Here is a 22,385-nt window from a genome sequence, read left to right on the forward strand (position 1 = left end):
CCTTGCCCAGTGAGCTGGGGACAGAGAGGGTCCCCACGGGGCAAAAAGGGAAGCTGTGGGTTTGGACACTGCCCCAGCTGAAGAGTGCAGCCCGTTCCCCAGAGGAGGCTTTCGGCCAACAAGCCTCAGTCCCGGTCTAGTTACTTACTCCCTCTGCTTTCATCCCCGGGAACCAGGGCCCAACAGACATCTTAGGAACTCAGCCCATGGGAGAGTGAGAAGCCCGCGGAGGAAGGGCAGCTGAAACAGTGCAGGTAAAAGGGGAACTTAAACACTCATTCAGACGCTGAGAGCTAAGAGAGTTTGAACAAATGGGAAAAATTCAGAGTTCCTGTGAGCTAAAACTACAACGCCTGAAATGAAATGCTCACGAAAGAACTAGAAGATAGAGCTGGAGGAACCGCACAGAAAGCGTGATTAAAAACAAGAGACGAAAAGGGAGAGGTCAGAAAATCCAGGAAATTCAATATGTGGTTCAAGAAAAGAATCCCCAAACACAGACTCTTACACATGAAGAGAAAACTATTTCTCAAACTAAAAAATCTTTTCAATCTATGACTGATTGGCTATGAGGCTTGAGACCTAGTTTTATGAAGGGCTGAGTAGACACAGCCAATGAATAAAAACAGACTGGCATCGGGCATGTCGTCTTGAAGCAATGATCCTGCGAGCCTTTCCAGAAGAAAATAAAAAGGCCACAGATGAGAATCAGAACGATTCAGACTTCTCAACAACAACCCAGTAAACTAGGCAACAAGGCAGCAATGGCTTCAAAATGGTGAAGAGTTCATTTCTAACCCCACCAAGTACTTAAAGAGGCGTTTCCCCTTCACGAGATCTAAGAAATGTTACCACCAATCCACACTGCTAAAATAAGGCCTTTGTGAGGGAGGAGCCAACTGAGAAAGGGCAACATAGGAAACAGCAGGCAGGATGTTATTTATTTTAAATCATTTTTTTATTGAACTTTATTTAGTTAATTTATTTATGTGTTTTAATTTGACCAGAGAGGGACAGAGTGAGAAAGAGAGAGAAAGTGAGAAGCAAGCCACCAGGTCCAGGACTCAAACCACAGTCAGCATGTGGGAGTCCAGTGCCCTTAACCAACCACCATACCACCTGCTGGCCCCTAGACAGGATTTTAAAAAGTAGAGAGAGAGAGTCAGCTCCATGGCCTAGTGGCTGAGGCAGCCGGATCCCACATGGCTGACCTTGCAGTCTGAGTCCCTGACCTAGCGCCAGGCAATGTGCGTGCATGCCCAAAATCCGTAAAAGAGGGAGAGACAGAAGAAGAGCAACTGCACTATGACCATTCCCCATGGGGAGGGGGACCTCTCTCTCTCTCTCTCTGTCTGTCTGTCTGTCTGTCTCTCTGGTAGCATATATAACCTTCGGTAACATTTTAAAAACAAAGAACAACAACATCTTACTTGAGCCAAAGATGACTTGACACTGAGCGTCGTAATACTGGCACATGCCATTGTAGCAGTAGGCTTTGCTATTCTGGCAAGGATATCCATTCTGAATGAAAACATCTGGCTGACAGAACTGAGAAGAGCCGTTGCAGTACTCCGGAAGATCACATTCATTGGTTTTTCCTCGGCAGACAGTACCTCCCGGAAGGAACTAGGGGGACAGATTCAAATTAAACAAGAGAATCAGTACAGGTCCACAGTGAATCAAACTTGAAGCCACACTATTTACATCTATAAAGATTTTGTGCCCTGGATCTCACATGGCCAACTGTGTGGGAGCTTGAAAAACATGCCAGGCACATGTGTGTGCCCAAAACCTGAGCGGAGACTGGAGAAGGTGCATGGCCAGCTTCTCGGAGGAATGCTTTCTCATTTTTCTCTCTCTGTGTCTGTCTCTTCCCAGCAAGAACATGTGCCCTATGGCAAAATAATTAAAAAGATAAAGAAAGTAAAATTTAAAAGTCTACCAGTAACGAAAGGTTAAAAAAAAAAAAATAGAAAGGCGAACAAAGGTCAACACCAGGCAATTCATCACCATCATAAATACAGAAATGAAAAACCTCACCTCACTGGTAACAAAAAAATGCAAATACAAATAAATATAAGAATGCTTCCCATCTATTGCACTAAGGATTACAGTGCTTGCTAGTAACCAATGTTGGCATAAGGAAACAAGGATTTAACAGCACAGGAGGCAGAGTGTGTAAACTGGCACGTTTGTGAAGACACATAAAATGTGGATCAAAAAGTTTAACATGCAGGGACCAGCAGTTGGCGTAATGGCTATGTCGCTGGACTCCCACGTAGTCGACCCCAGTTTGCATCCCGGACCCAGTGGCTTAAAACTCACGCCGGGTGCAATGTGCATGTGCCCAAGATCTTGAGAGGAGAATGGAGAAGAAGGGACTGCGGCGTGACCATCCCCCCTGGGGGGTGATTTCTCACTTTCTGTCCCTCTGTTTCTCTCTGTCTGTCTGGCTAACGCACGCACCTTATAGCAAAAACCTCTCCAAAAAATAAAAAAATTTTAACATGCAGGGAACCAGCAGTTAGCATAAGCCATGTCGCTGGACTACCATGTAGCCGACCGTGGTTCGAGTCCCGGACCCGGTGGCTTAAACTCACACCAGGCGCATGTGCGTGCATGCCCAAGATTCTGAGAGGAGAAAGGAGGAGAAGGGATTGCAGCGGGGCCATCCCCCAGGTGAGGGGGAGATTTCCTGCTTTTTGTCTCTCTGTCTCTGTCTTTCTGATGAGCATACACGCCCTGTAGCAAAAACCTCTCAAAAAAAAAAAAAATTTAACATGCAAATATGGCTCCAGCGATTTCTCTTATAAGCAGTCATTGGAACAACCTAAATAGCCACTAGTTGACTAGATCAACTATGGGAAAGCTGTAGACAGGAAAAGTGACTAACTACGTACAACCGCGTGAATGGGGAAAGTCCATGGGGTTTCTTTGCAAAAGAAGCCAGCTAGTGAAAATATGTGTCTCTGTATTTCCCCACTTACACACACACACACACCCCTTCACGTCTGTGTTTCTAAACAGTGACTAAGTTAACAACAAATCAACAATGGCCACCCAAGGAGCGTGACCACAGCAGGTCTTCTGTTTTCCGCCTTCTGTACTTCGTATGTTGAAGTATTTTTAGCAAGCACATGTTACTCTGAAAGTCATTTTAAAAACGGTTTTCCCTAAGAAGAAAATCGCAACAGACCATTTGTCATGAAAAGAATGCTTCAAACTACAGAAAATGGCATAAAATTTTTCCCACCACCATGGAATAAAGCTAGGGCTCTCTCAGCAAACTCAGAAAATCCACTGTGGTATGCACACGCCTTTCCTTCTCGGTTTTTACTGTCGCTCCTGGTAGGAAGGGGCTCCTTACCCAGCAGTCCTTACAGCAGTCCCCGTAGGCACATTCGGCCGATGCCTTAAGCTTACAGGTGCTCCCTTCACAGCAAGGGTCTGATTCGCATTCCTGTGAACACAAAACGACCGACAATAACGAAAGGAGTTAAAGATATTAATATTCAAGCATAAAATCCTTCTCTCAGACCTGAACTCTACTACACCCTACTCCGGCAAGTGTGGTCACTTCCTGAAACCAAGCCACTTAGCGTCCTTCTGGGTCTGCCGGCGTCTCCTCAGCTCTGAGGTTTAGGCCTCACCGCAGTTAAAGAGACGAAACCGGAGAGCGTGCCTTGCTTAGTCTGCGCACACCGTTAACAGAACGCCATTGACTGGCGGCTTACACAGTAAAAACGTATTTTCTGACAGTTCTAATGGCAGGGCAGCTAAGACCAAGTTCCTGCAGTCCAGCTTCTGGTCAGGGCTCTGTCCCTGGCATGCAGACAGCTGTGTGGTCACACATGTGCACAGAGAGGAGGTGAGCAAGCTGTCTGGTATCCCTTCTGTGAGGAGACTAATCCTACTGGATCAGGGCCCCACCCATGTGACCTTGTTTCACCTTAATTATTTCCTTGGAGCCCTGTCACCAAATAACTGCCACCCTGGTAGTTAGGCCATCCACAGCACATGAAGGGGGGTGGGGGCACACGAATAGTCAGTCCATAGCAAAGTCTGATATCATGGGGAGTAAGTGTTCATGAACATGGTCCTCTTCGTGCTTGGGGTCTGACTTCTCTGTTGGATGCTCTTCCCCTTTGGGAAAGACACTGTTCTCACCTTGCTTGGCTTCTCTCATCACACTCTGTGCCTCGACGGCTCCCCTAACCCGCAGCCTCCCACCCACGGGCACCCTTCTCTCCTGTTCATCAGCAATGTCTGCGTCTGGCTTTTCAAGCTGTGCTCAGCACCACCTCAGTGGGGGGGGACAACTGGGTGAGGGACAACTGGGTGAGGGACAACTGGGTACACTTTATACTGCTTGCAACTCCCCCTAGCTTACAATAATTTCATAATACAAATTTTAAAATATCATCTATACCGTGTAACATACCCAGAAAGATAATAATTAAAATGGATCATGGTTCTAAATATAAAATCTATAATTTCCAGGAGAAAAGCTTAGCAACCATGGAGTAGGCAAAGGATTCTTTGATGCAACACCAACAGCACAGCCCGGGCCTGTGGTGGCGCAGGCGGGATGGCCACTGCCGGGTGATGCTGGAGCCATCTGGAAAGGCTCCGGATTTAAATTCCAGGTCTGCCTCCAAACACCAAGCACACCTATGATCCTGGCTGGCTGCACAGAGTGGGGCAGAACAGTGCCAAGAAGACCCTGTCAAGAATGCCCCCCAACTCAAGAAATGAACAAACATACTTTTTTTAGAAAAAAAAGCACAACCCATAAAAACACAAGTGATAAAATGGATTTCATCAAATTGTGAAAGTTCTGCACCTCAAGAGATAGTGTGTATTTAATTACAATAATTACACCATAACTTGGAGAAAATATTAATGAATCATATACTATGATTAAGGACTTGCATTCTGTGTATAAAAAGTACGTTCAAAACTTAACAAAACAAATAACCTGGTTTTTTAAATGTGAGAAAGAGCTGAGCAGACACATCACCACAGAGAGACAGGGCTTCAGAAAGTACGTGGGGAAATGGAATTTAAGTCTTATACAAGTTTACATTGGTGTAAAAATATCTGAAGTCTACACAGTTCTTCCACAATACACATTTCCCACGAACTTTCTGAAGACCCCCTCCTCTATACAGATGCCGAATAAGCACACAAAAACATGCCCGATGCCTCTACTAAAACCTTAGTGAGGCTTCACGTCACACCTAACAGAATGACTAGACTCTGAGACTGGCCATATGAAGTTTGGGTTAGGGTCTGAAGGAACTGAAACTCATCACAAATGCTGGGAACACGAAATGGAAGAACTTCCCTGGGAAAAAAGTTGGAAAGGCCCCTGAAAAGTCAAACATACAGCTACCATGTGACCGAGTGATCACTCCTAGGGAGCTATCCAAGAGACATAAAAATGTAAGTCCACAGAAAGACTTTGATGTGAATGTACACAGAGCTTTATCTGTAATGGTCAAAGACTGAACAGCCCCAGAGTCTATGAGCAGATGAAGACAACAACACTGCAAACACTCTCAGCAATAAACTTAAACACAGGAGGTGGACTCCCGCCCAGCTGCAACAGGATGAATCTCAAAAAAATACACTGAGTAAAGAAGCCTATTAATAGACCAAAAAAAAAAAAAAGGGCAAGGGGAATTTTAATTCCTAAAATTGTAGGAAATAAATACTATGTACAGGGGAAGAAAGATCAGTGATTTCCAGAGAAAAAGAGGGGCAGGCGGAGAGGCGGAGAAGTGAGCACCAGAGGGCACGAAGCCCCTGAGGAACGATGACATGCTTATTACCTTGATTGTGGTGATGCCTCACGGACGTACACGTGCCAGAACTCACCGACTTGTACACAATAGAAGGTGGATTGGGGCAAATTCGTGGCATGGTGGTTAAGGCTCTGGACTCCCAACTGGCCAAGCGTGGTTTGAGTCTCGGACCCAGCGGCTTAAAAATAATACTGGGTGCGTGTATGCACACGCCTAAAATCCTGCAAGAATAGAGGAGGAGGGATTGTGGCACAGCCATCCCCATTGGGAGGTGACTTCTCACTTTCCCTCTGCCTCACTCTGGCGAGCTCATGTGCCCTATGTCAAAACCCTTAAAAAAAAAAAAAAAAAAAAAAAAAAAAAAAAAAAAAAAAAAAAAAAAGATTGCTGTTGACTAAGTGTACACAACCGCCTACTTCTTACCCTCCACTTTGTCTTCATCAAACGTGAGTCAGACTTCTCTGTTTCCTCCAGGGAGGTGAACGTGACCCTTGTCACCCTCTGGAAACGGGTGACCAAGGCATGCGCTCGCCTATCGGAGCCTCCTGGGCACTTCCCACATTTCTGCAGCTTCCTCTTTACCCTGGATCTTGATTGGCCCACAGATTTCTAAGACCAGACTAATCTCTCTCTGGCAACGGGCTTTTCTCTGAATAAAGCCTTCCACTGTGAACTTTAATTTTTTTATTTGATATGGTATACAATTATACTTTTTAAAAAAGTTAGTAAACATTTTTCCAAAAGCATTACGCAGGACAGACAACTTCATGAAAAAACAGAGAATTAAGAAACAGACAATGTGTCTAAGAACTTAGTTTACAGTGGAAGTACTGTAAGTTAATCTCCTGACTCACGCCACATGCCCCTCAATTAAAAAGCTAACACAGAAAAACTTAAATTAAAAAACAAAAAGTACAACAATTTTAACAGGAGCTATTACGATGATCTAGAAACAGGAGAACTAAATGCCTGATCCAGGGGCCAGCAAGTGGCGTGGTGGTTAAGGTGATGACCTCCCAGAGGACTGACCACAGTTCAAGTCCTGGACCTGGTGCTGGCTTTCTCGCTTTCCTTCTCTATCTGGAGAGTGCACATGCCCTATAGCAAATTAAAAAATAACAATAGTGATAAATAAACATTAAATAAATAATTCTTTTAAAAAATAGAATAGAAGCCTGATCCAGGCTCCATGACATTCTTTTTCTCCCTCTTTCTCTCTGGCAATAAGACAGTTATTTTGAATGATACACACACATGCACAAAAACAACAGAATACTATTCAACCTTAAGAAGAAAGAAAGAAAAAGAAAGAAAGAAAGAAAGAAAGAAAGAAAGAAAGAAAGAAAGAAAGAGAAAAAGAAAAAGAAAAAGAGAGAGAGAGAAAGAGAGAGAGAACGAGAGAGAGACTGCAGGACAGTCAGCAGCAAGATAGCGAAGGAGCTGGATTCCACATGGCCAACTGCGTGGTTTGTATTCCAGACACAACTTGAGAAACACATCAGGGGTGTGTGTGTGTGTGTGTGTGTGTGCCTGAAACCCCTCAAAAAGAGAGAAAGGAGAAGGGATTGCAGTATGGCCATCCCCATGGGGTGCTTCTTCATGTTCTCTCCCACTTTCTCTCTCTCTCTCTCTCTGGGTCTCTTTCCAGTGAGTGCAAGTGCTGTCTGGCAAAATTCTTTTAAAAAGGAAAGAAAACAGCAAGTCCTGCCACTTGTGATGATGTGAATGAACTTCCCGGACACTGTGCCAAGTGAAATGAGCCAGTGGGGAAGGACATGCACCACCTGACCCCACGTACCTTTGGGTCTAAAATAGTTGGACTCATAAAAGCAGTAAACAGAATGGAGGCTGCCAGGGACTCAGGAGGGTGAATAGAAAGTTGCTGATCAACAGGTATGAGGTTTCGATTTCACAAGATGATCAAATTCTAGAGCGTGCAGTACCACAGAGCACAGGGACCAGAGCCAGCAACCCTGTGTCATCACTTACAAATCTCCTAAAAGAGCCCATCTCGGCTCTGTGCGCTCCCCACGCAGAAGGAAAAGTACGTCCTAAAACAAACCCGGTATTTATAAGTGTGCGTACTATACCGTAAGTAAATGCGCAGAATAAAGTCTAAAGAGAAATAAACCAAATCTGTATGAGGAACAACCTCTATGAAATGAACCATGAGACTGACGGGGCAAATCATTGATGGCTTTTACTTACTATTTGAAACTTTTACACCCAGAAAAATAACTGTGGTATTTGAGAGTATATTTTAAAGAGAAATTTTCTAGTTAGAAAGCTTAAGAAGCAAATTCTAGGTTAGCACTGAGGTGGGTTTGGCAGTGGAGAAAGTGAGACTAATAAAATATTTAATGAGGGATCAGCGGGTGGCATGGTGGTTAAGGAACTGGACTCTCACATGGCCAACCACATTTCAAGTCCCAAACCCAGTGCTTTAAAAATCAGACCAGGTGTGTGCACGTTCACATTTCCAAAATCCCAAGAGGAAAATAGAGGAAAAGAGACTGTGGGTGACCATGCCCCTGGGAAGTGATTTCTCAGTTTTCCTCTCTCTGCCTTTCTCAAGCGAGCACATGCACGCTATGGCAAAACCCTAAGAAAGAAAGAAAGAAGAAGAAAGATGTAAGAAGGCTTGGAAAGAGGGAGGTCTTGGTCACCCCAACGGCATCTTAATTTAGAAATTAAACATAATTCTTAGGCCTAATTTTCCTCATATGAAAATAAGAATATTAAAGATACCAATCTCTCAGGGTTGTGGTGAGGACTGAACTATGGCAACTATTTAGCAGAAGTCGCAGACACAATTGGCAACGGAAGAAAGGCCCACGACGTCGCTGTCTGGAAAGCAGAGGCATGTCATAACTATGTCAGACGTGGGCGCATACGGAAGGAGAAAGTTCACCTGTGGAAAGGACGAGACTACGATAGACTCCTGCATAACCGAGTAAGTTTTTGTTTTTGTTTTAAGCTTAATGCGAGGCCTAGGAGGGAACGGCTTCCAAGGGCTATTCTGAGGACTTCGGCTAAGTACGGTGGGGAACATGGTCACAGAACAGCAATACTGCAGATGGACGCAGGCTCGTGGCAATAAGCCTAAGTGAGTGGTCTGACAGCCACAGACAGCCGGCAAACTGAAGTTCACAAAGGGAGAAGTTACTTTAAGTAGCAAGAATTTTGACACTGAAGGATTCCAGAGGACAGGCTGGCTTCCACCTGTGGTATGAGTCCAGCTGAACAAATATGGATACAGTGGCAGTCCCAGACAGTGAAAGCTTATGAGTACAAACCCAATTGAAAAACTGGTAAATTCCGAAAAGAGTAAATAAGCCAGTAACCATAACAGAAATGGTAGAAGATAGCAAAAACTAGCAGAATACGGCTGGTTCTTTCCTTCACTTCAAACCAGAGGGAGCCATTAGTTATATTCTGAAAAGAAGACGGCCAATCTCAGGAACGTATGCATATAACAAACCTTACCTCCCCACTACATTTTACTTTAGCTTCTATGGCACCAATGACCAAAACAAGCAATTGTGTTTTTTATAAATTTCGTGGTGATTGTAACAAAGCAAAAATCAAAAGCAAAACTGACCTTTGGAGTACCACAGTCACACTCTTCCCCAGGGTCCACCAACTTATTACCACAGAAGGGAGCACTATAGGCTTCATCAGGCTTTGGAATATTAAGAAGGCAGTTTCCTCCTTTATTTAAAGTTAACTTCTCAAAGTCCTCTGCACTGCAACTGCTAAAGTTTCTGGAACCTCTATAATAAACATTGAGAAAAAGATCTTATGTCACAGTGATTACTCATTTTGAAAAATTTAAGTCACGTCTTTACTCAATAAGAAGTGAGTATTTTAAATGGCAGAAAATTAGCTAGGCAAAGTAGACAGAAATGAAAATTAAGTTCTATTCCTAATAAATATAAGCTATTCCTTCAGGTGCTACATAACAGGTCATTGTTTCAGTTACAATCAATTGTACTACTATGAAAACACCTTTCAAACAACTCACTTCCATTGAAATATAAAATCATAGTTCTCAGCATCAGAAGAGATCTTAGTTTTAATACTATAATTATTATTATTTCATTTGCTAGAAGGCACACGTACTCACTGCAGAGAGACAGAGACACTAAGAGAGAGAGAAACAGAAAATGAGAGGGCCACCCTCTGCTCCATGGGCCATGATCATACTACAATCCTTCTCTTCCGTATCTCCCTCCTTTTTGGGTTTTGGGCACACACACATGCACCCAGGTGTTTTTCAAGCCATCAGGTCCAGGACTCAAACCACGGTGGTCATGTGGGATCCAGCTACCTTAACCACCAGGCTATGGGCTGGCCTGAAGATCTTAATTATTTAGTCCTACAGAATTAAGCTTTACTACAGTTCTATTTGTAGGTCTTTGAGGAACCTCCATATTGTTCCCCACAGTGACTATACTAATCCACATTCCTGCCAGCAGTGTAGAAGAGTCCCATTTTCACCACAGACTTACCAACACTCATCATTCTTTATTTTTTTAATCTTAGCTATTCTGACTGGGGTTAGGTGGTACTTCATTGTGTTTTTGATTAGCATATACCTTATGATAAGGGACATTGAGCATTTTTTCACTTGCTTTTTGGCTGTTGATATGTCTTCCTTAGAGAGTTGTCTGTTCAGCTCATTTGTCCATCTTATAAGTGGATTGGGGTTTTTTTTGTTTGGTTGGTCAGTTGGTTTTGGTTTTTTGCAGGTAAGCTGCTTAAGTTTCCTGTATATTTTGATTATTAGTTTACTGCGGCATTATTCACAATCACTAAGACATAGAACCAACCCAAATATGTATGAACAGATGTATGGATTTAAAAAGTATGGTATATATACATTATGGAATACTACTCAGCCATAAAAAATGAGATTCTGCCATTTGATAAGAAAGTGAACAAGTATGAAAGTTTTAATGCTAAGTGAAGCAAATCAGACTATGAAAGAGAGGCATCGTATGTCCCTATTCAATACATAGCAAATGCTGCACTCTACGGAAACTGAAAGACTGGAAGGTATGAAAACATGGAGAGAAACTGTGGACACTAGAGGCAGTGTGGAAGAAGGGTGGAAAATGACGGAGGGTGACAGGGAGGGAATCAAGGGGAAAAAGAAAAAAGCAAAGCATTTAAGGGACACACAAAAATGGAAAAATTATCTGCTGATGATAATGTATATGGTAATAACTTTAGACTAATATACAGTGTATTCATAATGGGAAAACTCATTTTGTATGCTATAATAATACATAGTGATTAAATGTAAATAATGTTAATAAATTATTTTAAAGAGTTACACTTTATTATCTAACTAGAATAAGTTTACAGTGAAGAATTTCAGCTACTCCTTACAGCATGTTTTCAGTCTGAGTTTAAATGCCTTTTATGATCATTCCTGGGAATCATGGTTAATATGCTGAAGATTTGATGGGTTTTAAGAAACTGTACAACTGGCAGTAAGAGTTATGTAAGTGAAGTTTAGGTATGTTTTACCTGGGTTTTTTTAGTTACTGGTTTACTTAATAATTATAAAATATTTTCAGATAATCCAAGTAGCCATTCTCACTTTGCACACCAGTGGAAATACACTTAAATCCCATAAACCTTCAAACGACTCAAGCCACATTATCAGGAATTCTTACTGTCACTTATTTATGCTTTTGTAGCCTGAGCTTTGGGTGTGACATCCAAAAAAAAATCACTGTCGAGACTGATGTCAAGGAGCATAACCCCTATGGACTCTTCTAGAAGCGTTATGATTTCAGACCTTACGTTTTGGTCTTTTGTCCATGGTTGGTTGGTTTCTGTGTTTGGTATAAAGGTCCAATATCATCCATTTGCATGTGTAAACACAGCTTTCCCAGCATCATTCATGGAAGAGGCTGTCCTTTCCCCCACTGCGTCTGTGGTGCCCTTTTTGAAAATTAGTTGCTCTTATTTCTGGGTTATATGATCTGGGTTTATGTCTTTTTTTTCCCCTGCCCCCAATACCATACTGTTTGACTACTACAGCTATCAAACTAAAAAGCTTCTGCATTGCAAAGGGAACAATCAAAAAATGAAAAGGCTACACACAAACCAGGAAAAAATATTTTCAAAACAACACATCTGAGGGAACCAGCAGTTGGCGTAATGGCTATGTCGCTGGACTCCCACATAGTCAACTGCGGTTCGAGTCCTGGACCCGGTGGCTTAGAACTCACACCGGGCGCATGTGCGTGCGTGCCCGAGATCCCGAGAGGAGAATGGAGGAGAGGGGATTGTGGCGTGACCATCCCCCTTGGGGGGTGATTTCTCGCTTTCTGTCTCTATGTCTCTGTCTATCTGGCGAGTGCACGCGCCCTATAGTGAAAACCTCTCAAAAAAAAAAAAAAAACACATCTGATAAGAGATGAATATTTAAAATAAAAATGTCATTCAACTTAATAGAAAAAAAAAAAAAAAAAAAAAAAAAAACCCTAAATAAAGGGAAAGGGACTTGAATAGACATTTCCCCAAATAAGACAGAAATATTCAACAGGTAAATGAGAAAGAACTCAACATCACATGGGACCAGCAGATGGCATAACGGTTACATCGCTGGACTCCCACGCAGCGACTGCGGTTTAAGACTTGGACCCAGGGGCTTAAAACTCACACCAAGCATGTATATGTGCGTGCTCAAGATCCTGAGAGGAGAAGGGATTGCAGTATGGCCATCCCCCCTGGGAACGGGGTGATTTCTCGCTTTCGGTCTCTGTCTCTCTGTCTCTCCAGCAAGTACACATGCCCTGTAGCAGAAATCTCCCTAAAAAGAGGAAAAGTACTCAATGTCTCCATCACCACAGAAATGCAGGTTAAAATCACAATGAGGTCTCACCTCACACCTTGTTAGGACAACCATTACAAGGGGCCGGCAGGTGGTGTGGTGGTTAAAGGCTCTGGACTCCCACTTGGCTGACCATGGTTCAAGTCTCGGACCTGGTGGCCTGCTTTCTCACTTTCCCTCTCTCTCTTTCTCTGTCCCTCTCTGATTAAACTGGAAAATAATAATAACAATAATAAGTAAAGTTAAATAAATTAATTCTTTGGGGGAAAAAAGACAAAAATAAAAGTGTTAGAAAGGACGTAGAAGAAGGAAACCTTTGTACACCGTTAATGAGAATGTAAACTGGTGCAGCCATTATGGAAAACGGGGTGAGATTCCTAAAGAAATTAAAACTGTAACTACCATAATACCCAGCAATCTCTCCCTGGGTAAATACCCAAAGGAAACGAATCACTACTTCATAAAGGTATCTGCATCCTCCTGTTCAGGAAGTATCATTCACAATGGTCAAGATATAGAAACAACCTAGACACCTGCTGTTGGACGAACACATGAAGAAACTGTATGTGAATGAACACGCATACACACGTGGCCAGATTTTATACAGTGACTGGAACCAGGTTGAAGTTAAAGCTCTTTAAAAAAAAAATTATGTATTTATTCTTTTCATGACAGAGAGACAGAGAGAGAGAGAGAGATTTTCCCAAAGAGGTCTTGATGCCAAGATCCATTCCCAATTTCAGCCAGCCTCAGGTCACAAATACACACAACCCATTTCTGGACCTGAGCCCAGAACCTTCCCTTGGGGTCAGCATCATGTTTTACCACTGTGCCACCATCTGGCCCCAGAGCTATAGCTCTTTCTAGGATATGACGTCCTCCAGACATATACATTATAGTCACATATCAAAGAATCACACTGCATTTATACATATTTAGGTACCCCATAAATATGTATAATTATTATGTCTAAATTTAAAAAATGATTTGGACTCATAGTTACAGAGAGTAGACACATGGTCACCCAGGGTAGGAGAAGTGGGAAGATGTTGGTCAAGGACAATAAACTCTCCTGGTTATAAAACGAGTAAGACCTACAGCACTAATGTACAGCATAGTAACTGCAGCTGGTAACAAAGTACTGTACACTTGAAGTTTGCTAAGAGAGATCTTCAGTATTCTTACCATAAAAAACCAAAGTTAATTATGTGACGTAATAGATATGTTAGTACTTTGATTGTAGTCATTATTTTGCAATGTATACCTATATCAAAAAATTATATATCTTGAGCACACTTCTTATTGGCCAATTGTACCCCAGTAAAGCTAGAGGGGAAAAGAGCAAACAAAGAGAAAGTAGGAAAGAAGAAAAGGAGGGAGGAGGGAGAGAAGGAGTCATTTCTCTGGAAAGGTACCTCCCAGAAAAAATAGCTTACATTTTAAGGTGTCTAAGAGCAGATGTGAGGAGGATACTACTGGGCCCCTGAAATATCATAAATAATTTAAAAATTATGTTAAAAAGTTAGATTATTCATTTTAGTAAACAGAATTGGCTCCAAATGACTGAGTTACCTGGGGGAAGGGAATCAAGCATCTATATCAATTATATCTAAAAACAAAGCCTAACGAAATGAACACACAGTTTATGTTTAAGCAGCATATGAAGTAGAAGTTAGAAAATCTCTGTTAATATTACCCAGAATAACATCATCTTAGTTCAGAAATTATCTTTACAATTTTTTTTCAAATACAGTGACCTACACACTATCAAACCATAATATGAAAATAAAACATACTATTGAGAGAAAAAGCAGAAACAGCAGATAGAGGCTAATAGGTTTCTTGATACTAGAATTATCAAACAATAAATATAAAATGTCTATGCTTGCCATGGGCAGAGAAAAAAAGAAAAAAAGACACCTGAAAATTGTGGCAAGGGAAATAAAAATCCACAAAACAGATTTGAAAAAAGAAAAAGAAAACTAGGTAGAAATTTGTGAAATTAAAGCAATAAGCAAAATTAAGAACTTAATGGACAGGTTTAACAAAAGACTAAATATACACGAAGAGAGGGTCAGAAAACTGAAAGATGTCAGAAAAAATTACCCAGAAAAAAAACATGAAATGTTAAAAATACATGAAAAAGGGTAAGATACGAAGGAGACATGTAATGGTCTTGAACACAACTCACTAAAATCACAGAAAAATAACATGCTCAAATAATATGTAAACAAGCAATATGTGACGATATAATGGCTAAGAATATTCTATAACTGATGGAAAATATCAAACCACAAACTAGTATAAAAGTTAAAAGATATACATATAAAATATAACTTAAAGCAGAGGTCTTCAATCCCTGGGCCAAAGAGCATTACTAATCTTAGGCTGTTAGGAACTAAGGGGGACCAGCAGTTGGTGTAAAGGTTATGTTGCTGGACTCCCATGTGGTTGACCGCGGTTTGAGTCCCTGACCCGGTGGCTTAAACTCACACCAGACACATGTGCGTGCATCCCCAAGATCCCAAGAGGAGAATGGAGGAGAAGGGATTGCGGCATGGCCATCCCCCCAGGGGGTGATTTCTCACTTTCTGTCTCTCTGTCTCTATCTTTCTAGCAAGTGTATGTGGCCTATGGCAAAAACCTCTCCAAAAAAAAAAAAAGGAACTGGGCTACAGAGCAGGAGGTGAGCAGCAGATGAAAAGGCAAAGCTTCATCTGTAGTTACAGCTGCTCCCCATTGCTCACATCTTTGCCTGAAATCCACTTCCTGCCTGATAAGCACTGGATTAGATTATCATAGAAGCACAAACCCTACCATGAACTGCATATGCAAGAGATCGACGTTGCATGCTCCTGATGAGAATCTAATGCCTGATGATCTGAGGTGGAGCTGAGGTAGTCATACTAGCACTGGGGAGTGGTTTCAAATACTGCATTATGATGAGTTCTATAATTATTTAATCACATATTGCCAAGTAATATTAATAACAGAAATAAAGTGTACAACAAAAGTGATGTGCTTGAATCATACCAAAGCCCCCACCCCACTTCACCACCACCCCCTACCCCAGTCCATGGAAAAATTGCCTTTCACGACACCAGTCACTGGTGCCAAAAAGGTTTTGGGCCAGTAACTTAAAGTATGTTGAAAAAAACACACATGATTAATAGATAAAAACTGTGATGATAACATAAAGTTCTGTTGGAGGGAAAAAACTGAAGTGCAGATTTTTTTGCATGTAACTGCAGTTCAGTTGTTTTCATCTTAAAATATAGTGTCATAACAACTAGGTACTTTATGTACGTTTCAAGATAACCACACACACACACACACACAAAGAATCTACGGAAGTTACACAAAGAAAATAGAGAAGCAAGCAAGGTCCTTCAGTAAATAAATGGATAAATATTCTATGGTACACTTAGACAGTGGAATATAATTAAGTGCTAAAAAGAAATACACTATTGAGCCATGAATGACACAGAGGAAACAAACACAAGTAAAAGAAGCTAATCTGAAAAGGTTATAAACTGCATGATTCCTATTATATGATATCCAGGAAAAGACAGAACAATGAAGACAGGGAAAGATCAGTGGTTAGTAGAGGCTGCAGGGATGGGGAGGGATGAACAGGTAGAGTACAGACAATTTTTAGGGCAATGAAAATATTCTGTATGATAACCATATTGATGGATACCTGTCATTATACATTTGTCCAGACCTAGAGTCCAAAGGCTATATAACACTAAGTGTGAACCCTAAAGTAAACTATGAACTTTGGAAAATAATGATGTGTCAGTATAGGTTAGTCAATTGTAACCGATGTACTGCTCTGTTGGGGAGACTATGCACATGTGGAGATGGGGTGTAAGAGAGAGGTATTTCTACTTCCTGTCAGTTTTGCTGTGAACCTAAAGTTACCCCGAAAAATAATTCCTTTTTAGATTTTTGCCATAGGGCATTTACTCTTGTATTACAGAGACAGAGACAGAGGGAAAGTAAGAAATCGGTCCCCGGGAGAATGGCTTCAATCCATTCTCCTGTCAGGATTTGGGGGCATGCATGCACATGTGCCTGGAGTGTCTTTCAAGCTGCTGGGTCCAGGATTCAATCCTCAGAGTCAGCCATAGGGAATCCAGCACCTATCCACCATGCCACCTGCTGGCCCTCAAAATAAGTAATTTAAAAAAAAAAAAAAAACAGAGGAACACACAATTCCTTTCAAACTCATTTTATGAGGCCAGCACCACCCTAATGCCAAAACCAGACAAGAAATAACAAGAAAAGTATAGGCCAATATTCCTGATTAACAGAGACACAAAAAAATCTTCAAGTGGAGCTGAGGTAGTCATACTAGCACTGGGGAGTGGTTTCAAATACTGCATTATGATGAGTTCTATAATTATTTAATCACATATTGCCAAGTAATATTAATAACAGAAATAAAGTGTACAACAAAAGTGATGTGCTTGAATCATACCAAAGCCCCCACCCCACTTCACCACCACCCCCTACCCCAGTCCATGGAAAAATTGCCTTTCACGACACCAGTCACTGGTGCCAAAAAGGTTTTGGGCCAGTAACTTAAAGTATGTTGAAAAAAACACACATGATTAATAGATAAAAACTGTGATGATAACATAAAGTTCTGTTGGAGGGAAAAAACTGAAGTGCAGATTTTTTTGCATGTAACTGCAGTTCAGTTGTTTTCATCTTAAAATATAGTGTCATAACAACTAGGTACTTTATGTACGTTTCAAGATAACCACACACACACACACACACAAAGAATCTACGGAAGTTACACAAAGAAAATAGAGAAGCAAGCAAGGTCCTTCAGTAAATAAATGGATAAATATTCTATGGTACACTTAGACAGTGGAATATAATTAAGTGCTAAAAAGAAATACACTATTGAGCCATGAATGACACAGAGGAAACAAACACAAGTAAAAGAAGCTAATCTGAAAAGGTTATAAACTGCATGATTCCTATTATATGATATCCAGGAAAAGACAGAACAATGAAGACAGGGAAAGATCAGTGGTTAGTAGAGGCTGCAGGGATGGGGAGGGATGAACAGGTAGAGTACAGACAATTTTTAGGGCAATGAAAATATTCTGTATGATAACCATATTGATGGATACCTGTCATTATACATTTGTCCAGACCTAGAGTCCAAAGGCTATATAACACTAAGTGTGAACCCTAAAGTAAACTATGAACTTTGGAAAATAATGATGTGTCAGTATAGGTTAGTCAATTGTAACCGATGTACTGCTCTGTTGGGGAGACTATGCACATGTGGAGATGGGGTGTAAGAGAGAGGTATTTCTACTTCCTGTCAGTTTTGCTGTGAACCTAAAGTTACCCCGAAAAATAATTCCTTTTTAGATTTTTGCCATAGGGCATTTACTCTTGTATTACAGAGACAGAGACAGAGGGAAAGTAAGAAATCGGTCCCCGGGAGAATGGCTTCAATCCATTCTCCTGTCAGGATTTGGGGGCATGCATGCACATGTGCCTGGAGTGTCTTTCAAGCTGCTGGGTCCAGGATTCAATCCTCAGAGTCAGCCATAGGGAATCCAGCACCTATCCACCATGCCACCTGCTGGCCCTCAAAATAAGTAATTTAAAAAAAAAAAAAAAACAGAGGAACACACAATTCCTTTCAAACTCATTTTATGAGGCCAGCACCACCCTAATGCCAAAACCAGACAAGAAATAACAAGAAAAGTATAGGCCAATATTCCTGATTAACAGAGACACAAAAAAATCTTCAACAAAATATGTCATGTGTCACTTAACAACAGGAATACATTCTAAAAAATGTGTCATTAAGAAATTCTGTCATTGGGTAAACATCACAGAGGGTAATTACACAAACCTGGATGGTATAGCCTACTACACACCTAGGTTGTATGGCAAAGCTTATTATAATCTCATAGGATCTCAATCATATTTGTGACCTGTGGTTGATCAAAATGTCCCTAGGCAGTGTGTGACCATAGTAGCAAACTGAATTCATCAGTACATTAAAAGTAACATAGACAATGACCAAGTGGGATCTATCTTTGGGTTACAATGATGGCTCAATATTAAAAAAAAAAACAATTAACATGATATACCACATTAACAGAATGAAGGATTTTTAAAAAATCATATGACCATCTCAACAGATGCAGAAAAAGTATTTTATAAAATTCAACATTTTCACAAAACTTTCATGAAATTCAACACTTTCATTAAAACTCTCAACAAACTAGGAATAGAGGGAAATTATCTCAATATAATAAAGGCCATATATAAAAAGCCCACAGCCAATACCACATTCAAGAATACAACATGAATGACTGCTTTCACTATTTCTATTCTGCAAAGTACTAGAAGGCCTAGCCAGAGTAATTAGGCAAGAACTTGATTTAAATTGCATTGCATTTATGAATCAATTTGACAGACACATTTATAATATTCAGTCTTCTCATAAAACAACACCTACTCCAATCATCTATTATGATCTTCAATAACTTCTGTATCGTCTTTAAACAAATCCTACATAGTCCCTATTAAATTGATTCTGAGATATTAGAATTTTTGGCAAATACAAACAAGTATGTGTCCCTCACTTTTCAAAATGGTTATAAGTGATTTATTGAGACTCCATTTTATATGTTTATTTTGTAACTATATTTCTAATACCATTTATTATCTTGCTTTTCGAAATTAGATAATCCTGTCATCTTCAAATAATGGACCAGTTCTTTCAAATATTTGTTCAAATCTATTCTTTATTCATCGCATTAGCTAGAACTCCGAAACAAGGTAAGACTGACAGTGGGTATAGTGTGTGCTAGATATCCCCCTCCTAGTCCCAACTGTCCCTCTGCCTGCCTGTGCTCAGACGGCTCACCTGCCTAGACCACCTCTCCTAGTCCCAACTGTCCCTCTGCCTGCCTGTGCTCAGACGGCTGACGTGCCTGGACCACCTCTCCTAGTCCCAACTGTCCCTCTGCCTCCCTGTGCTCAGACGGCTCACCTGCCTGGACCACCTCTCCTAGTCCCAACTGTCCCTCTGCCTCCCTGTGCTTAGACAGCTGATGTATCTGGACCACCCCTCCTAGTCCCAACTGTCCCCCTGCCTCCCTGTGCTTAGACAGCTGACGTATCTGGACCACCCCTCCTAGTCCTAACTGTCCCCCTGCCTGCCTGTGCTCAGATGGCTGACCTGTCTGGACCCCATCCAGTGAAACGCAGCCAGCAAGAGGTCCCACGGTAGGAAGTCGGCGAGAGAATCAGGCTGATCCCATCCTCCTGGATTCCTCCCGTCCTCACTTCCTACAAGCCCAGTCTCTCCTACAGTGGCCGTCCTCATCTCCAAAATCGCTTTGTATCTGCAACATCCCTAGGACATTTCTACATCCATGGTAATCCCCCTCAAAACTTTTATCTGGCTCTTCTCATGGGGAAAATGGTGAATCATCATATGCTAAAGTGTGAATGTGTACCCCCAAAATACATGTGATGTGATGTGAGTGTGATGGGATTAACAGGGTGCAAACTTAATCCAACTCCGGGCCTCAGAAGTGGAGCCTCTGGGAGGTGACTGAGATTAATGGCATTAGGGTGAGGTCCTCATGTCTGAATCTGGTGGGTTTGTCAGGACAGGACACAAAGACACATTGACAGACACATGCTCACTCTTGTTCTCACCGTGTGACCCTGGGCCACTTCACGGCTTTGCAGAGAGCCCTTGCCAACAAGAAGACCCTCACCAACACCATGAGCTAAATAAATCTCTACTCTTACATCACCTGGTTTCAGGTAGCAGGAACTAAGTAACAGAGAACAGAGTAAAACCTCTTATAATTGACATCATATTATATTTATGTCTAAGTTTTAATATGTAGCTCAATTTAAATATAATATTCATAATACCCTTTTTTTTCAAAATATTTTAGATTTCTTTGACATAAGACATAGAAAGCATTTCAAGTTACCAATTGTTGCAGGAGTTTTTGCTATGATCTAGTTTTGTCATAATGGCAGGAGAACGGGTCGTTCTGTTTCTGTTTCACCAGCACCAGGTCACTCCTGGCCCACCCAGCCCTCAACACCCTGCTCTGTTTTATTCCCCATAGCACTTATCACCTTCTAAGATTATGGACTCTCGGTCTGCTTACTACGGCAAGTAGTCAAAGCGCAGTCAGTACTGAATGACTGAAGAAACAATTGCTCCACTCTTGACACCTCTTAAACCATTTTCAATTCCACCAGGGCAGTTTCCTGACATTCTTTCCTTAACACTAAATGCTCCTTATTCATTTTAATCTCATCTTGTGTCCCCACTCATTACTCATTTCTTGGTTCTCTAAAATTATATCTTCCTCAACTTCACTGCCAGCCAAAGCAAATGCTAAATGTACTGCCTTCTCCCACAGGAAATCTTTAATAAACAAATTACTTTGTTAAATATATATATATATGTGTGTGTGTGTGTATATATATCTATATATATATATATAGATATATATATACACACACACACACATATATATATATATAGATATATATACACACACACACACATATATATATATATACATAAAATCACTTTTTTATAAAGAATAGTTCTTCATAAGCAACAGTTTAAGTCCCCTGTATCACTATTCGAGCCTAGAATCTGATCAAACATCAGCATACATTCTGCTTAAGTGCCTCCCCCATGTCAGCATGAGATTAGAGTCATATTTTAGGGTCTTCAGCTGAAGGTTTCCCTACTCTGCGCATCCGGAGATGGAAGGCAGCAGGAAGGGCAGTGAACATCTGGGCTGCAGAGAGTCCCTGCCGAAGGCTAGCACCTCCATATCTAACTTTGTCTCAGGCTCATTCTCAACTCCACACATACATCATGGCTGTGTTCAGCTCTTGGCTTAGGACTACAACCCGCTGAGTCAGGAGGGAGCCCGGGTGCACGCCAGTTAACCCGCATCGGGAACCTGCTCATCCACTCCTGGACCTGCATTATAATTATTTTTTATCTCTGGCAAAGAAAGGGGTTCTGAGATGAGATCATAGGCCATGGACTCGGACTTCCTGACTTCAATCCCAGTAACACTGAGATGTGAGACCCCGGTTTCCCCATCCATTAAAAAAACAAAGTATCTACACCTCATTAGATTAAGCAGAGAACTGACGACTTTCAAATGCCTAGGGCAGTGCCTGTAAATAAGAAGAGCTTGAGAAATCTTAGCCACTCTCCCCCAGCTTGGTCTTGCTGCCCACCTGAATCTCTATACAATAGGGTTGTGGAAAGGAGTATTTTCCTACTTTACAGCAACAATGCAGTACTCTCCCAAAAAGGGACCTGTAAAGTAATTTTTCTAACAGTCCTATTTAATCCAATCTGCACTGAGTCCACCAGAAACCCCTCCCTAAATTCTAACTCAATGGCAATGTGTCCCTGTTCTTATACTCTTTGGTCTATCAACTGAGTTATAGAAGAGAGTGACTACACACATGTGTCAACATACATGTTTCCCTCTTAAAGGTCGCTGGAATTATTTAACTTACAGACAGACTTCTCATTGGTGAACACATAATTAATTTCGGGGAACCCGGAATGACTGCTCCTGTTTTCTCAACATGGACATAAGTATCCCTCAGAGTCTCAGAAACACCGACCCACAATGCCATATTAAGAAGAAAGCTCCCATTACTCACGACGC

General features: G+C 41.4%; 1 protein-coding gene across 2 annotated transcripts in view; it reads right to left on the minus strand.

Moving 5' to 3' along the window:
* ADAM9 (ADAM metallopeptidase domain 9) overlaps positions 1 to 22,385 on the minus strand; it is a 91,861-nt gene that overhangs the window by 32,924 nt on the left and 36,552 nt on the right. For both annotated transcript variants that reach the window (XM_027766811.1, XM_006164745.2), the window contains exons 12-14: positions 9,409 to 9,580; positions 3,368 to 3,460; positions 1,431 to 1,626 (exon numbers count right to left, since the gene is read on the minus strand). In XM_027766811.1, coding sequence (XP_027622612.1) covers positions 1,431 to 1,626; positions 3,368 to 3,460; positions 9,409 to 9,580 — 461 coding nt within the window. The remainder of the gene's footprint in view (positions 1 to 1,430; positions 1,627 to 3,367; positions 3,461 to 9,408; positions 9,581 to 22,385) is intronic.

Source organism: Tupaia chinensis, unplaced genomic scaffold (genome assembly GCF_000334495.1).
Source record: "Tupaia chinensis unplaced genomic scaffold, TupChi_1.0 Scaffold143705_1, whole genome shotgun sequence".
NCBI classification, from domain to species: domain Eukaryota; kingdom Metazoa; phylum Chordata; class Mammalia; order Scandentia; family Tupaiidae; genus Tupaia; species Tupaia belangeri.